This window comes from Natator depressus, chromosome 14, assembly GCF_965152275.1.
Source record: "Natator depressus isolate rNatDep1 chromosome 14, rNatDep2.hap1, whole genome shotgun sequence".
Lineage (NCBI taxonomy): Eukaryota > Metazoa > Chordata > Testudines > Cheloniidae > Natator > Natator depressus.
The window spans coordinates 14,606,008-14,621,881 of record NC_134247.1 but is presented as its reverse complement, the minus strand read 5'-3'; the positions used below and the strand labels follow the sequence as shown (position 1 = coordinate 14,621,881).

The 15,874-nt window shown below is 46.0% G+C and overlaps 1 protein-coding gene across 1 annotated transcript in view; it reads right to left on the bottom strand.

Annotated features, from left to right (window-relative positions):
- Positions 1 to 2,383: 2,383 nt before the first annotated feature.
- The window catches only part of SLC16A5 (solute carrier family 16 member 5), a 28,041-nt gene continuing 14,550 nt past the window's right edge, over positions 2,384 to 15,874 (bottom strand). The window contains 5 exon segments of the mRNA XM_074971937.1: positions 2,384 to 6,077; positions 8,946 to 9,483; positions 9,486 to 9,531; positions 9,578 to 9,812; positions 11,564 to 11,707. Coding sequence (XP_074828038.1) covers positions 5,836 to 6,077; positions 8,946 to 9,483; positions 9,486 to 9,531; positions 9,578 to 9,812; positions 11,564 to 11,707 — 1,205 coding nt within the window. The 3' untranslated portion in view covers positions 2,384 to 5,835.

Below are 15,874 nucleotides of genomic sequence, written 5' to 3'. Positions count from 1 at the left end.
GTGTGTGTGTGTGTGGGAATAAAGTTTTTGAGACCCTTGGGAGAAGAAAGGAGAGAGAAAACATACAGGAGATGATAGAGAACGGAAAATAAAGTAAGGAAAGAAAGGGGAACAGGGCAAAGTGGAGGGAAAGAGAATGAAAAGAGGGAACAGCACATGCACGGCAAGATACATGCTTTATAAAAGGAAAGGAGAAGTGGAGTGAAGCCAGGAGGGGGAGGAACATCTAGCAAAAGGACAGGAGATAACTACGCCAGGAGTACAATGTCCTGGTCTAAATGCAAAGTTGCACAGGTTTAACCAAAGGTGTGAGTCTAAACCAGTTTACTTAAACTGGTGCCACTTTCTGTATGAACACTCTTAAATGGACTTAAACCTGGCTTGTGTCAGTTTAGCTTACACCTATATTATTTACTTATTTATATTTTATTTATTTGTATTACTTGTAAAGTTATAGGTGTGAGCTAAATTTGATCTAAACAGCCTTAAACTGATGAGTGTCCACACAGATTTACACTGGTTAGTTAAATTGAGTTTTAAACCAATTCAAGTTAAACCAGTGCAGCTTCAGTAGACAAGGCTTAGCATAGGAGTCGGAATGAACTGATTAAATAGATGATTGCTACAATTAAATGCAGCACCCAAACAGCACCTAATCATTTAAAAATTATAGAAGTGTGGCTAGTTGTGTGTGTGAAAGTGCAGGTATTTTCACCTATGTTTGTAGGCATAGGCCAGGTTTGCACTAGAAACTTTTGTCAGCATAGCAGTGTTGGGTAGTGGCATGATTTTTTTTTTTTTAAATGACACTTTTATATTGGCAGAAACCCTACTCTATAACCACTGCAGTTATGCCAGCATAAACATGCTTTTGCCAGCATAGGTTTTCACTCGGGGAACTGGTATAAGGGAAACCAGCAAAATCACTCTTTTGATGGTATAAGCAGCATCTCTACTAGGAGGGTTTGCTGTTCTGGTATACCAGCAATCCTTTTTCTAATGTCCGCTAGGCCTCTGTCCTTAAGGTAGTAGTTGTAGTATTTTCAAGCCCTACCCATCTGTAAATGGAGAGTGAGTGTGTGTTGGGATGGGGGACAGTAAGTGCAGGGAGCTAGCCAGTGTATGAATGTGAAGGGGGGTGCAGGGAAGAGTATGTGAATGAGAGGAGAGAGACGAAGAAAGATTGAGGGAAGACGGAAGTGATTAAGAAGAGTTAGACTGAATGTAGGGGATGGAGAGGAAACGTCCTGAGAAGGTGAATAGGGATGAAGGAGCTGCACTCAGAAGTATTAAATCTGTGCTCAGTCAGCCTGTAATTCTGCACACAGAATTAGAAGGAACATTGCCCAGTGGCACGCATTGGTTTTGCCCAAGGAACAGGGAAAAGGAATTGTGGAAATGGCTTGTGTCCATTAGCTGAAGCTGAACGTGTATACTGTAGGGGCACACTGTTCAGTTCATGCTATTCACTGCAAGGTTGGTGGGGAAATAAGGCAACAAACCATCCATAATATCTGGAGGAGGAGCCCAACTTTGCTTGTCTTTTTGAGACCTGCTAGCTCTGTTTCCTCTGGCCGTAGTCTTGCTTCAACATAAACCCAAGTTTGCCAGAAGGTGTGAGAGTGTTTTTTGCATTTAATAAGGAGAAGCTGTGTGGAGGTGGGTTTAATTGTGTCCACCTGGCTTGTGAGTCTTGCGAGGTTTACATAGCAATTGTGGGAGGGAATTCACAGACCACACTAGTACTCTGTGACAGGACCCTTTTCAGGGCAATCCATGTGCTTATCACCTTCAGGCTAGCTTATAGCAATGAGCTTGACTTGGTTACCCATGAAGACCATTTATTAGCTTCAGCTAGTGCAGAGTGGTCCTCTGTGAACATGTCACTCTGATGCTCTGTGCTGGCTGTTTACTTATAGTTGTTGGGTATGTTCTCTAAACGGCCGAATGCGCCAAGTACCAGGTAGTTGACAGGGTCATTAACATCTGTTGGGATAATATTGCTAATAGGGCATTTACAACTGAGGATCTGTACCAGTGGAACTGGTTTCTGCTGGTAGGCCACCAGAGCTGGAATTTAGTGAGTTTTAGGTTATAACAGGCATATGCTCATTAAGAATTTGATGCTTAGATGTCACAGTGATGGGTGCCTTTAGATTCAGCCTAAACTCAACAGGTTGCATTGTGCGGATCTGATTGCAATACTCTTTGTTACAGGACCACAGCAATGAGTACATTGTTTAAATATCTATGAGAATGTTTATTGCTATGACATACAGATCAGGAGTGCAGATTTAAGAATGTTTCACGATTATGATCAAATTTAACAAACAGGCTTATTGCAAAAGTGCTTAGCCCATAAGGGTGGATGAGACCTGCAGTGACAATGGAATCAGGGGGCTGGAAGGTGTGGATTTATTTCCGGACAATTTTGCCTGCTCTGCCAGTGCTCAGTGGTTTATAATCTGGCTGAGGCAATAATGTTTGGACATAATTAAAACTGATTTCACTTTCCTGTCTTTAGGAAGTCAATAGAAACCAGTTGTGCTTCGGGGGAGACGTGGTAATTAAGCTGCGGCTGCATTGCATAAGTGGGTGACTTTAAGTCGAATGAAAGAAACCTTTGTTACCTTATTTTCTTATGACCTCAACGCCCTCAGGGCTTGAGTTCTAATCTGTTCTGCTGTATTGCTCCAAAGGGGCATTTTATTATTATTCCTACTGCGCCATCAGTGTGCATGGCCCTTTATGAATAAATACAAGGACCCAGCCCAGAGGAGCTTATAGTCTAGGTTGAGAAAAGAGGCAGAAGGGATGTGGATTAATGATGGGGGAGGAGGACAAGGGCTAGATTGTAAAGGTGAAGCAATAGCTATCAGCCAAAATCCAAGAGGAGCTGTGATCCCTGGCCTTATTAATCCAACAGGAAGAGACATGAAGCCTGGTCTCACATGGCAGCACAGTAAGGAGCTGAGTCAGTTACCAATCATTAATTTAATATGCCATCTCTTAACTCTATACACCAGTTTTTTTCCTTACTGGAAAAATGTCTCAACTTGTATGAAAGCCAAACCAAACAAAAACTAGGGCGCTGGCCTTGAAATTTAGGAGTAGAGTAGCAAAACACAATTCCCTATACTTGGTTCTGGATAAATGTATCTTCACTCTTTGCCCTAAACTGTTGTGTAATGTTGCTGCTTGGGTATGCTCTATTAACGTCCATCCCAGAGTTTCTTTCAAGTAGTGGAAGAAGTGATCACTGTCTGTCAGTTTTCTGAGTTTGTGAAATGTTAGTTCTTTTTCTTTATCATGTGGGGAGCAACTGCATCATACGGTTCGTTCCCTTGTTTGAGTGAGCCATGATGAGTAGCATGGTAGATGCAGTACAGTCAGTTCTTGAAAGGGAGGGAGATGCCTTCCATTGCTCCTTCAAGTGACTATTCTGTCTAATTTAGGAGCAATTTTGATGGGTCCACATCCTGTCCTCCTTGGCTAGGATATTCATTACAACAGGGGACCTTGAGGTAAGTAGAGATCAGTTGACTCCACCTCCGTGGGAGAAGAAAAAGTTAGGAAGGAGTGGCAGGAAACACAAACCACTGAACTGAATTTAAAATTTAGAGATCATGTAAAAAAAACCCAAACCCCCACACATGCTGCTGCCTAGCTCCTTTATTCACAAAAGCTAGAACAGGTCTGAGACTCACACCCTTCTTAATGGTTTATTCTGACGCAGGAGGAAAACTGCACATTTCCTTAAGGATCAAAGAGTGCTTGTGTATAATCAAATTGAGTGGCAACGGTCCCAGCTGTTTGCTTTGTGGTTGCTGCCCATTTACACAAGTTACTAAATACATATGACTAGAGATAAGACATTTTTTTAAAAGCACATGGCTGCGTATAAACATCTCCCAACTGTAATCTTATTTAAGGATATATTTGACAAAGGAAGGCAAAGTGTGTTGGACCGTTGTCAAAAGAGGCACTGCTAGATGGTGGGATCCTCACAAACAATAATGGTTAGATATGAATGCGTTTATAGTCTGGAAAGCCTGGAGGCTCGGCTTTCTAGTGGTTTAATGCATTTGTTTCTAGGCTTGTCAGGTTGGGACCTCATAATCACATCATTCTAACTAGCAGCTGTTTTTTTCATTAGAATTGTGACATGACTTCAGTATCTGTTATCTTGGCAACCACTAAAGCTAGAAGCCAATGCTTCTACTTTCTGAGAGCATCTTAAACTCCCATCTTTCAAAGGGTTTAAAGCATTAATCTCCATCTCCAATGTTCTGTGAGAGATCTGCTGTTAGTCATTTCAGAACTGAAGCAGAGTAAAAGCAAAAATGTATTTTATGTGCATTATGATAACTGGTATCTTGGGCCACATCCAGAGAAGAGTCTAAGCTGGCAAAGTGATAGCTTCTTCCGTGTTACACCATCTTAGATGTCCTTTAGACTCCTTTCCATTTATATGGGGACAATCCATTTACCAACAAGTAACTTATACCCACATTTAGCTTACCCCTCATCTCTGAATTTGGTTCACTAAGAGACCAAAGGGAGGTCAAGCTGATATAACTCACATGCTAAGGCCACAAAAAAAGGCACATAGCAAGAAAGATCACTAACGGGAGTGTGTAAGTAAGACTAAATTTCCCCCATACCTCCCCGCCCCAATTTCTTCTGACTCTTTGGCATGTAAATGACACCCGTGTAGACTCCCTTTTATACTGGAAAATGGGTGTAATTAAGTCTGAGAGTCTGGATGAGGAGCTGCTCCCATTTACATAAGATGAGGATCTGGCCCTCGGAGTGTAACAGAGTCTAGCTTACCCCGACTGAACTTGGCCCTAGGTCTGGACTAGTGCAATTGCTTTCAGGCCTGGTACATTTTTCAAAGTACTGCTCCTGGAAAGAAAAAATGTCCATCCCTGTATTTGCCACTCATTCTCCCAGTTTCTAAGTGCATTTTCACTGGCCATGAACTGTCACATTCTTTCTTGCAGCACACCTTGGTAAAGGTAGAGAGGAGAGAGCTTAAGACATCATGGCACAGGCTATAAAATGTAGGCACTTTGAGTCTGTCCAGTTTTATTGGGGCTTTGGATTTGAACCTTTGTTTTCCTGAATATGCCCTTGATATGCAGGAATGATTTGGTTACTAGCTTGTAAAAAATTAATTTGGCCTAGACACAACTGATAGCAGGCGCTAGCCTGGGTTCTACAACCTGTGTAATATTCCATGCAATATCCAGAGATGGGGGAGAAAGCAGCAACGCATCCCCCAGGAAAGGGGTTTTCCCTGCCCCTTGTGGGAGGCAACCAGATGACTTCACTACAAAGTTAGTCTTTGCTAGGTTGGCATGTCCAGACAAGGCGATTCAGTGGTATTTTAGCTCTTCCAGGACTGACTGACTGACTGTTGCTGTGTCAGGGATCATTGTAGTGCATAACCTAATAAATCTTTCTAGTCTTAAAAATTAAAATATACAAAAAATGTACAGCCTTAAAAAAAAAAAAAAGTCACTGTCAATTTAATTCTGTTAGCTTAAAGTAACACATATTAAGTCACAGATCTACTATCCTTGCCTTATGGGCTTGCACCAGGTATAAGAAGTGCTCCTTGTTCTTTGGCTTTCTGGCTGTTGCAAGGCTTTGGGCTCTGCCTCTGATCTGGATCTTCCATCTGGAATCTGAGGCAGCGCTGCTGAGTAGATGCTCACTGCAGGACCCAGATGGGTTATTTTGGAAAGCAGGCATTTCCTCCCATCTTCCTCCAGTTACGCTACATGTTGCGGTTGTGTGGGTCACAGAATTCTATGGGTTCCTCTTCGTTCAGATGCTTGTGATGTACATGACGGCAGGAGGAGCTTGTTTTTCAGGCTCTGGGTTAGTTGGCACTTCGGTGTATTGGTATCTGGAGGGGCTATTGGAGGTTGGCTTCAGAGCCTCTTTCAGTTTGTTCTTTCTGTCCAAAGCACAGAAGCTGAGACCCATGAAGAGTGCAGCTGACACCATGAAGAAGCTGGAGGCATAGAAGACATAACTGAACTGGCCAGTTATATCCACCAGAACACCTGAAACAGAATCAGAGTTCAGTCAGAGCAAAGTTGCATACCAAAGAATAGTATCTTACATTGATATAGTCCCCAGGGACCCATATAGTTCATAAACTGCCACATACACAGCACTCAGTTCATCCACCACTGAAATGCAGTTGCCTCTGAAATGGAACAAAGCAACTGTTTAATAACACACAGGAGTGCTACCCAGCATGGTAGGACAAAGTGGTGATATCTTTTCTGAGCAGAATGCCAGACTATATTGATGCTGATGTGATATAATCATAGTCCGTGGGGGTAGGTCTACACTTCAGGGTTGCTCCCAGCTGGCTAGACAGATTCATGCAGCTCAGCTTAATTTAGCAGCATGGGATTGGCAGAGGCTCTGGCTAGCCATCTGACTTGGGGCCAGGTGGGCCCAAGCTCAGGGACGTAATCCAGGCCTCTGCCAGTGCTGCAACGGCCATGCTGCTATTTTTTAGTGCACTAGCTTGAGCTGATCTGAGAGAGTCTGTATGCCCGGGTTAGGAGGCATGCTCCCAGGTGCAGTGTAGACATCCCCTTTCGGGGGGAAGAATAATGAAGAAATTAACTAAATAAGGATGTGGCGTAATGGCTACTGCAGGTTGTATGTGGTCCCCCATCCCCCCTGCCCGAAATAGCACTTATAGCAAATATTGCTCTGAAATGGCCCCAAAAAGGCTTGGTCTGTCTCCTGTCTGAACCAGGCCAACACTCAAAGTGTCCACACATGGATTAAGTTCTTCTTTGTGTGGTTTGGCTGTGCTTTCTGCTGTTGCTATGACTGCTCCACAAGAGGACACATCATTAAAGAAGAGGTTGGGGGCAACCCAGTTTCCATCTCATGCAATTCATTTATTTGTTTTGTTTCTGCAACTGGGGCCCCATAACCCTTGCTGCTGATAGTCACCGAATAGAGGAATGTGTTGCCTTGCGAACTCTGAGCCCAGGATAAAGCAAGTAAGATAACGGTCTGTACAAATCAATTTGTTTTGGCCTCTCTGCTGAAAACACTTTTAAATGGCTCAGTCAGGATGGGGAAACTTTTCAGAGCAACAGATATTAGCTAACCAATGCTCTTAAAGTGCTGTAAAAATATAAAGTCATCTTGAAGGGTTGTTGGCAATACTGACCATTAAAATGTTGATATTTATTGTGTGCAAATAATTAATCCTCCCAGAAGCTAGGGATGGAAAGAAAAAGATTTAGATCAGGCAGTATTCAGCTGGTATGTAAGATGTTCCTATACGCTTGTGTGTGGTGGGGAGAATTCTGCAGTAACATTCATTATTTGCATGCATTAAATGCTAACATCTTAATTAACGGCACCCTTTGTAAGGATTTCTCCTTGTACTGGTATAAAGTGCCAGTACAAGTGCCCTGTGTATAGGTATAAGAGCAAAAGTAAATATATTCCTACTGTTTTATTAATAATAATAAGGCTGTGCCCTGCTGCAGCACCTCCCATCAGAAGATCTCAAAGCAAATAAACATGGATGCCATAAGTTTCAGGACACTCTTGGGAGATAGACATACAGGAGATATTATCATTCCCTTATTAGAATGGCCCAGAGTTTGCAGGCCTGCCCTGCTGAATGCACACTTGAATGCTGTGTTCCTGTCATTTACAGCTGGAGCTGCACTTGTACAGTGGGGAATGATACAGTACAAGACAGTATAAAATAGCATGGACGTGTGCCATATATGTAAAGGGAAGAAGGAAGTGAGGTCAGTGAGAGAAAGGCATCCTGATAAGCCTGGGGAGAGGCAGGCTGGCATTTCATCAGTGTTAGGTGGGTTATAAGGCATGGGGCAGAATGGCATGAGGCTCATACCAGTGTAGCATTAATGCACTGGCTGTCAACTCTTGATTTTTCTGTGGCTGGCATATCCCTCTCAAACTCTCTTCGATCCTACATGATCCTACTCTGATTTAGCCATTGGCTGGGCCCCTTTCAGGCTCTTCCAGGTGGGGGCAACCTGTTCAGGAGATTAAATTCAGGCTTGAAGCAGCAGCTTGTTCTGGCTGCTGTCATGCTGAATTGATGACTCTGTATGCAGCTTTGCATCTAGGGCACCGTTAGAGGATATCAGTGTCCTCAGAATCAGTTATTGCTACTTCTTGTGCATCCAGCATGGGCTACTTCAGAACAACACAAAATTCACTCCCTGGGGCATATCAGTGTCCTCTCCATAGCACACCCAGCTCCTACTGAGTCAGGGAGTCAGACCCTAAGCCAAGGATTCACAGTCAGTACCAAGTGTTCCTCTTGATAGCCATCTGAGTTATTTGCTGGGTTGTACCACAGTACGTTACGCAGAAGGAGCAGAGATACTGATAAGGGTGAACTGCCACTTTACTGGAGGGGCTCAGCACCACTAAGCGTCTTTGTCAGTTTCTGTCCTTTCTGCATAGACTGTTGCAGTATAACACAGCAAATAACTCTGATGACTATCAAGAGGGAGACTGAGTAAATTGTTCCAATGGGTAATTACCCTCATTGTTAATTTCTACTGTATTTTCCAGTCTGATTTGTCTAGCTTCAATTTCCAGACATTGGATCTTGTTACACCTTTGTCTGCTAGATTTAAGAGCCCTTTATTATTAATCTTTCATTCCCAATATAGGTGCTTACAGATCATCATCTCCTCAGCCCTTAAACCACCTGTGAATAGGGGCTGATAACTCCCTTCTGACTCTCTTGTTAATGGTGCTCCCCACCCCATTGCCTATGGGGGTTTGATAGCTCCTCACTCCCTTCTTGTTACATTCCCCAATGTCTGTCATCAGAGGCCTAATACCCCCTGTCCTTTCCCCAGCCTGCTGTCACCGGGTCTCCAATAACATTTTTGCGCTCTCACCTGCGAGTGGGGGTCCAAGGAGGATGGTGACGCTCTCCAGGATGGTGAAGAGGCCTAAGGCACTTGAGAACCTGTCCATCTCCACCACATCCATCAGCACCTGGAAGATCAGCGCTGCAATGCCACTCATGGACATGCTGTAGATGAGGCAGTAGAGGATGAGCATGCTGAAGTCGGCGGAGATGATGCAGATGAGATTGCTGAGCCCATTGAGCAGCATGGCCAGGCTGAACAGGTAAATCCGCTTCCCAGTGAAGATACTGAGTCCTGAGAGCAGCCCAGCCATGGGGCGCATGAAGATGTTAATGAAGCCGATGATGGAGATAAGGAGGGCGGCCTTGCGCTCCTCCACCCCGTTCCGGATGGCATAGGGCACCAGGTAGATGAGGGGCAGCACAAAGCCCATCACCATCCAGGCCACGCCAATGGTGTAAATCTGGTAACCTTTGTTTTTGCAGAAGATATCAAAAGCCAGGTACTTCTGCAGCGTCTGCTTGCAAGCAGCAAACCTGGCCTGTTGCGGGGGCTCCACCTGATGAGGGGTGGCTCCGTTGGACAGCTGTGCACCTTCAGCTGAGTTGCCTGGCTCCTGTCCAGGGCTGGGCTGCAGCGGTGACCTGGGAGGCCCAAACTGGACTGGTCTCATCACGGCCCCACAGACACAAGCATTCAACAGCACACCGCCAAAGATGAGGAAAGTGTTTCTCCAGCCCATCTCATCCAGCAAGTACTGAGAAATCAACGGCCACAGTGTGAGGCCAATGGAGGCACCGGTGGATGCTAGGGCATTGGCCAAAGCCCGTCGGCGCACAAAGTAGTAGCCCAGCACAGTCACTCCCGCCTGGAAGCCAAAACAGGATCCTAGGCCTTTTTTTTAAAAAAAAAAAAAAAAAAAAAAAGCAACAGCTTATTTCTATATAGTGCTTTTTTTGCTGGAAAGACCTCAATGACCCAAGCACCCCTTCTTCCACCACTGAAGTACTTCTCCTTCTGCAGTGCAGGATGTCAGCTCTACAGCAGCACACAGAAATGGTACTTGATAGTTCAGGATGGGAGGTGAAGTTGAATGCTGTACCTAGATGAAGTTGCAGGCAGCCTTCGGCTGGCATACATATCTAAACTGAGATGTGTCCAACAAGACACCCTATTTTTACTTCAATTGCTATGGGATTGTTAATGACCAGAAGTGGCCATGACTTCCATTTTACATCTCATGCAGCAGCAGCTCTGTGCCATACACAACACCATTTTGAGGCATTCGTTCACTAGGGATTCAGAGAGAAGAGTGACGCTTATTGAATCCTCAACAGTACTAGGGAGTTGTTTGTAGGTCTCCCATCCAAACATTGACCAATTCTAACCTTGCTTTGCTTGTGAGATCCCATGGGATCAAATCCCAAGGTGATCTGGCTGCAGACATTCATTGTTTTATGTTACAAGAGAGCAAGAGTCCAACACCACCTCCATAAGAGCTATTGAGAAGGGGAGAAGTTAACATAAGGATGGCCATACTGGGTCAGACCAAAGGTCCATCTAGAATCATAGAACTGGAGGGGACCTTTGAGAGGTCATCTAGTCCAGTCCCCTGCACTTGTGGCAGGACAAATTGTCTAGACCATTCCTGACAGGTGTTTGTCTAACCTGCTTTTAAAAATCTGCAGTGATGAAGATTCCACAACCTCCCTAGCCAGTTTATTCCAGTGCTTAACCACTTCCTAATGTCCAACCTAAACCTCCCTTGCTGCAATTTAAGCCCATTGCTTCTGGTCCTATTCTCAGAGGTTAAGAAAAGCAATTTTTCTTCCTCCTCCTTGTAACAGCCTTTTACATACTTGTACTTGAAAACTGTTCTCATGTCCCCTCTGTCTTCTGTTTTCCAGACTAAACAAACCCAATTTTTTCAATCTTCCCTCATAGGTCATGTTTTCTAGACCTTTAATCATTTGTGTTGCTCTTCTCTGGACTCTAGCCCGGTATCCTGTCTTCCGACTGTGGCCAATGCCAGGTGCTTCAGAGGGAATGATCAGAACAGGTAATCATCAAGTGATCCGTCCCCTGTCGCTCATTCCCAGCTTCTGGCAAGTTTCCATTTTTATTACTTCTGTACAAAACCCCACCACATTTTTATGTTTGTTCTTAGAAAAAAGGTGTCTCCATCCCTCTGTAAATTGGGAGGAGTGAAATATGGATACACACAATCCATCTGGATAACATTTCCCCCACACACCCCATTTCAGTTCCAGGGAAATTAGGGTCCGAAAAATGTGTTGCACTGTATGGGATATATGCTCCCTCCCTCCTCCTCAAAAATAAATCACCAGCCAGCTTCTAAAAGTGGTAGTCTTTATTTACTGATTGTCCCCATTTGGGACCCTTAGCCCTGTGGGGCTCACAGGAGAAGCAGTTCCCAGGGATCCCAGCTGAACAAGGGGTGGAGTAAAGGGGAGTGGAGAAGGGTACTGGCTATTCAGGATATGAATCCTACTGCGCTGCAGTTCTGATCTTTCCTGTTTGTCAGATGAGGGAAGGAACCTATGCACTCATTCTTCCCTGGACACTAGCTACATCCAAATACCAACCACAGTGATTTATTTTTCACGTCCGAACTTGGTACTCACCAGTAATGAAGCCGGCTGTTACGTAAAGCTGGCTGATGGACTTAGAGAAGGAGCTGGCAACCATGCCCACTCCACTGAGTAGGCCACCCAGCATCACAGTGAACCTGCAGCCAAATCGCTCCACCAAGATGCTGCAGAGGGGCCCTATAAAGCAACCAAACAAGCATCAGGGCAGGAATCAAGGATGGACAAGTTGTTCTGTCTTGGGTTTTACCCTAGTGGCTGCAGGAACAAAGCTCCACTTGTTCTGAGTGCACAATATGATTTAGTTTGGAATTCCCCTGTGATTGTCCCTGGTCATACAGGAATAAAACCCAAGTCTCCTGATACCCCCCCCCCGGCCCCTCCCTCATCTCCTGCCTCACTTACGTCAGTAAGGGAGAAGACTCCTTTGATCTGATCATCCACTGGCCGTTCGTTAGGGTACGAACAAAAAAAGGATTTCCATTATTCTGTGGGGTGGATTCTGGGTTGAATGGGGGCAGAGGGGAGGTTCTTCAAATGGAATTCTGTGTGCACATGGTATAGATTCTGGGCACATTCTGGAAGAGGAGAAGAACATGACCTGGATTTCTGTGCCCACCGGGAATAGATTCTGGGAAGAGCTCTAGCTCCATTTACAGGTCTCTAGGAAGGGGGATGGGACAGCGTGGCTTTTTATATGTTTTGCAATTAAATGTTACAAACATCTCTCAGCCTCCAGTTCCGTGTCGGGGCTCCCCCACAAGCTCCCTGGGTGCACAGGGGCTGGAGCAGTCCACAGTGATACTCCTAGCCCCCTTTCCACTCCCATGGCCAGGTTTGTGCCAAGTCCAAAGAGCTTCCAGTTGGCTCCCTGCAGCACTCTGATCCCCTATAAAAGCAGAGCAATGGCTGGGGAGGGCTCCTGTACTGCAGGGGGGAGGGACATATTAGGGTGAGGGGGATATGAGGAGAAGAAGAAGAAGGGATGAGGAAGAAGAGAAGGGCATGAGTAGGATGGGCAGATACTCCAGATGCTACTCCAGTATAAAAAAAGAGAGAAAATGGTGGAATGCAGCACCCAAGAGACAGAAATAAGAGGAGCAAAATATGGAGAAAATCCACCCAACCAGAAACAGATGAATTCTTGTGCAAGTGGGCTTAGTTCCCAGACACTTCCCACTTTACCCAGGCTGACTTTGGCCTGGAGTCCCTGCCAATCACAGCTGGGAGGTGCTGGCTCAAGGAGAGCCAGTTCAAGCCTCAGGAAGTCCAGTAGAGTACTGGCTGTAAACTCTGAGAGACCCAAACTGGCTCATCGGGCACCAGCCTGGGAAATGGAAGATTTGAGCCCAGCTCTGACACAGAATTCTTGTGTAACCCTGGCAAGTCATTTAATTGCTTGAGACCTCAGTTTCCCTACATGGAAAAGGGGATAGTGCCTATTTCCTCTCCTACAGGAATGCTGTGGGGGTTAATTTGTTAATGTATGTGAAGTGCCCAGATGCTGCAGGGCTGGAGGCCTTAAAATGCTTGTACATAAAGCTAGTGAGAGTTTAGAGCTGGGTTCAAACTCTGCAGTGTGGGTTCAAATTCTGATTAAAAGATCACAGCAGCTGGTCAGAAGTTTCCCTTGCTGGATCTAATGACTCCTCCCATCTGACTCTGAGCCTCCAACAAAACCCTCTTTATACTGTTCCTTCCTCTCTCTCCAGCTCCACTTTCTTCAGCATCTGTTATGGAGCCAGTGCCTGCTGACAGTTCCCTGTGAGTGCTTTGCTGATGGGTCCCACTGGAACCTAAGCAGCTTCCAGGTACTATCTCTTTGGGTTCCTGCTTGAAAACATTTCAGTAAGTGACTCTAAAACCCTGGCAGTCCCAGAGCTATCTCTAAGGGCCAGCTCAGTGCTCTGCTTCCTGGGAAAGGAGCTGAAAACAACTGCAGGGCTAACCCGGAGGCACCGAGCCAAAGAGATGGAATGGCATTCCGAGCTCTCAGCAGTTTATAGCGAAGTAACAGAGTATCCAGTGTTTCCGAAGTCTAGAACTGGGCAACATTCAGCCAGGGCTGAGATTTCGCGCTAAAGAAAAGACAGATCAGTCCAGAAACAAGTCAAGGATGGGAGAGAGATAGGAAGTGTCCTTGCAGACAATCATGTAGTAACAGAATGAGGGACACATTTTTGTCTGCATTAAAGTCAAACCTGTTAGGCTTACAGGCATTTAAGCCGTGGCCTGTGGAGTTGTGCATCTGCCCTGCAATTGCTCTGCCCCGGACAATACTAATGCTGTGTTGCTGATGCAACTCCTTATGTCCATCAGTCCCAACACACTGGAAAATGGCCGGGGGGCGGGGGGGAGTGTCATCAGCTCCCCTTTGGGGAGGGAGAAACTGAGCAGTGCAGTGATACAGTGAGGGATGTAGTCACAGAGTATAATGCTTCAAAGAGGCCAGAGCCCATGTCTGCTGTATGTCTCCAGTGGGAGGGCTGGGTTTTATTGTTTACATTGCTGGTGAATATTACATTGTTCTGCTAACAAGCGATTTCTATTCATCTAGCAAGGAAAAATATAATGCACAAGCTGTGGCCACTCTAGCTATAGGCAGTATAGGCAGTTGTAAGGGTGGTAGGGGATGAGGCTGCCCATGGAGGGGCAGCTACCAGCTGGGGCTCTGGGGAATGGGAAGCAGCCAGGCTGCCTGGGCAGCATTTCTGCCCCCTCCCCAATAGCTCCCACCCCTAGCATGGAAAGACCACAGCCAGTGAGTGCTTAGAGTCAGGGCTGCTTCTGGTGTCGCTGCAGGGCTTCCCCCACAAGTGCAGCGACACGCCTGGCCCTATGTCAGCGCCCAGCCCATGTGATTCTGCTGCCTAGGCAGCCCCCAGCTCCTGCCTCGGCCGCTGCTTCAACCCGACCATGTCTATGCTCTGGAGGCGCTGCTACCACGCAGGCTATGAGCCCCATAGCAAGGAGCTCATCTGGAAAGGTGTGGGGGTTGCTGGGGATGCACAGTGCAGGGGGTGGGGTACAGGGGCCCGGCTGATGGCCTGGTGATATGGGGGGCCAAGGTGTGGAGCTGGGTGTGGGGCCAGGCTGGGGATACAGGGACCCCCACTCTATCCAGTGGGAAGGAGTCTGCCACCCCTTTTGTGAGGGGGATCAATGCCCCCAGCCTGGGTGGCTTTTTGCGGGGTGGGGCGGAGGGGAATATGTGTTGCTCATTATCCAGGGGCCAGGCTCTACAGGCTGGGAGCCGCCCTCTGCCGGTGCCCTGGTTTCAGACTGTTCCCATACCACGGGGTCTGTCACCAGTGCCCAGCAACCTCTGCAGCCTCAGGCCAGGATCTGGCCCAGCAGCCTCCAACCCAGCTGCATGAGGTTCGGGGTGGGGGTGACAGCAGCAGGGGAGGCACTGGGGCATCTGCCATGAACTCCCAAGAGGGTCAGTGGGGGGCAGAACACTGAAGTTTCACCCAGGGTGGCCAATTGTCTTGAGCTACCTCTGTGCACAAACAAGTTTGGATGTGTGCATATGTGGTCAGTTAAGTATATGTAAACTTATGCAGTTTTGGGGCATCTCATAGGCTCCTGGTAAATTGCTAATCTATCCCTTGGCATTGCAAACTTGGGTCACTTCTCTTTAGGGCTGGGTAAGAATAGCAGTGACATGCCGGCAAGTTGCTGGGGAGGAACATGCTCCTCTGTTTAAAGGGCCTGTGTTCTAGTGGAAGAGGAAGAGATGCTAGAGTTTCCCTTTTGTTCCTAAGAGGAGGCCCAAGGATTTTCAATTGATTTTTTTTTAATATAATGTTACATACGCGAATCTAAAATGGTCACAAGCTTCAGCATCAGCAACTGATCAGAGTGGGAAAATAGCCTGGCTCATGTTTGTGGCCTAAGACAATTCGCTATTTGAAACAAAATCCACAATTGTCAAGCAAACAGCTGAGTTTGATTAAAATGAAGGCTGCAGCTGCCTATATTTTGATCTGCTTGAGAAACTTCACCTGTTCATGGCTGAATCAGCCTTTGAAAAGGTCATTGGCTGGCTCAGCAAACTGAGGGTGGAATTTTATTTCTGAGTGGGGGAACTTACAGGATGGTGGTGTAGGTTAGCCAACCCCAAACATGTAGAATTAACAAGTCCAGTCCCCTAAAACCATGAGATTAAAAACAAAAAAAGCACGTTAGGTGTTTTTTGTTGTTGTTGCCTTTTGGAGTCTGAGCCTTTAGAATGTGTGTTCTTCATGTTTTCAAGCTTTTTTCTGCAACCATAAAAGCTAGAGATTATTAATTTTTTTTTTTAAATGAAAACTGAGAGTCTCATAAAGGCTCATGAACCCAGTA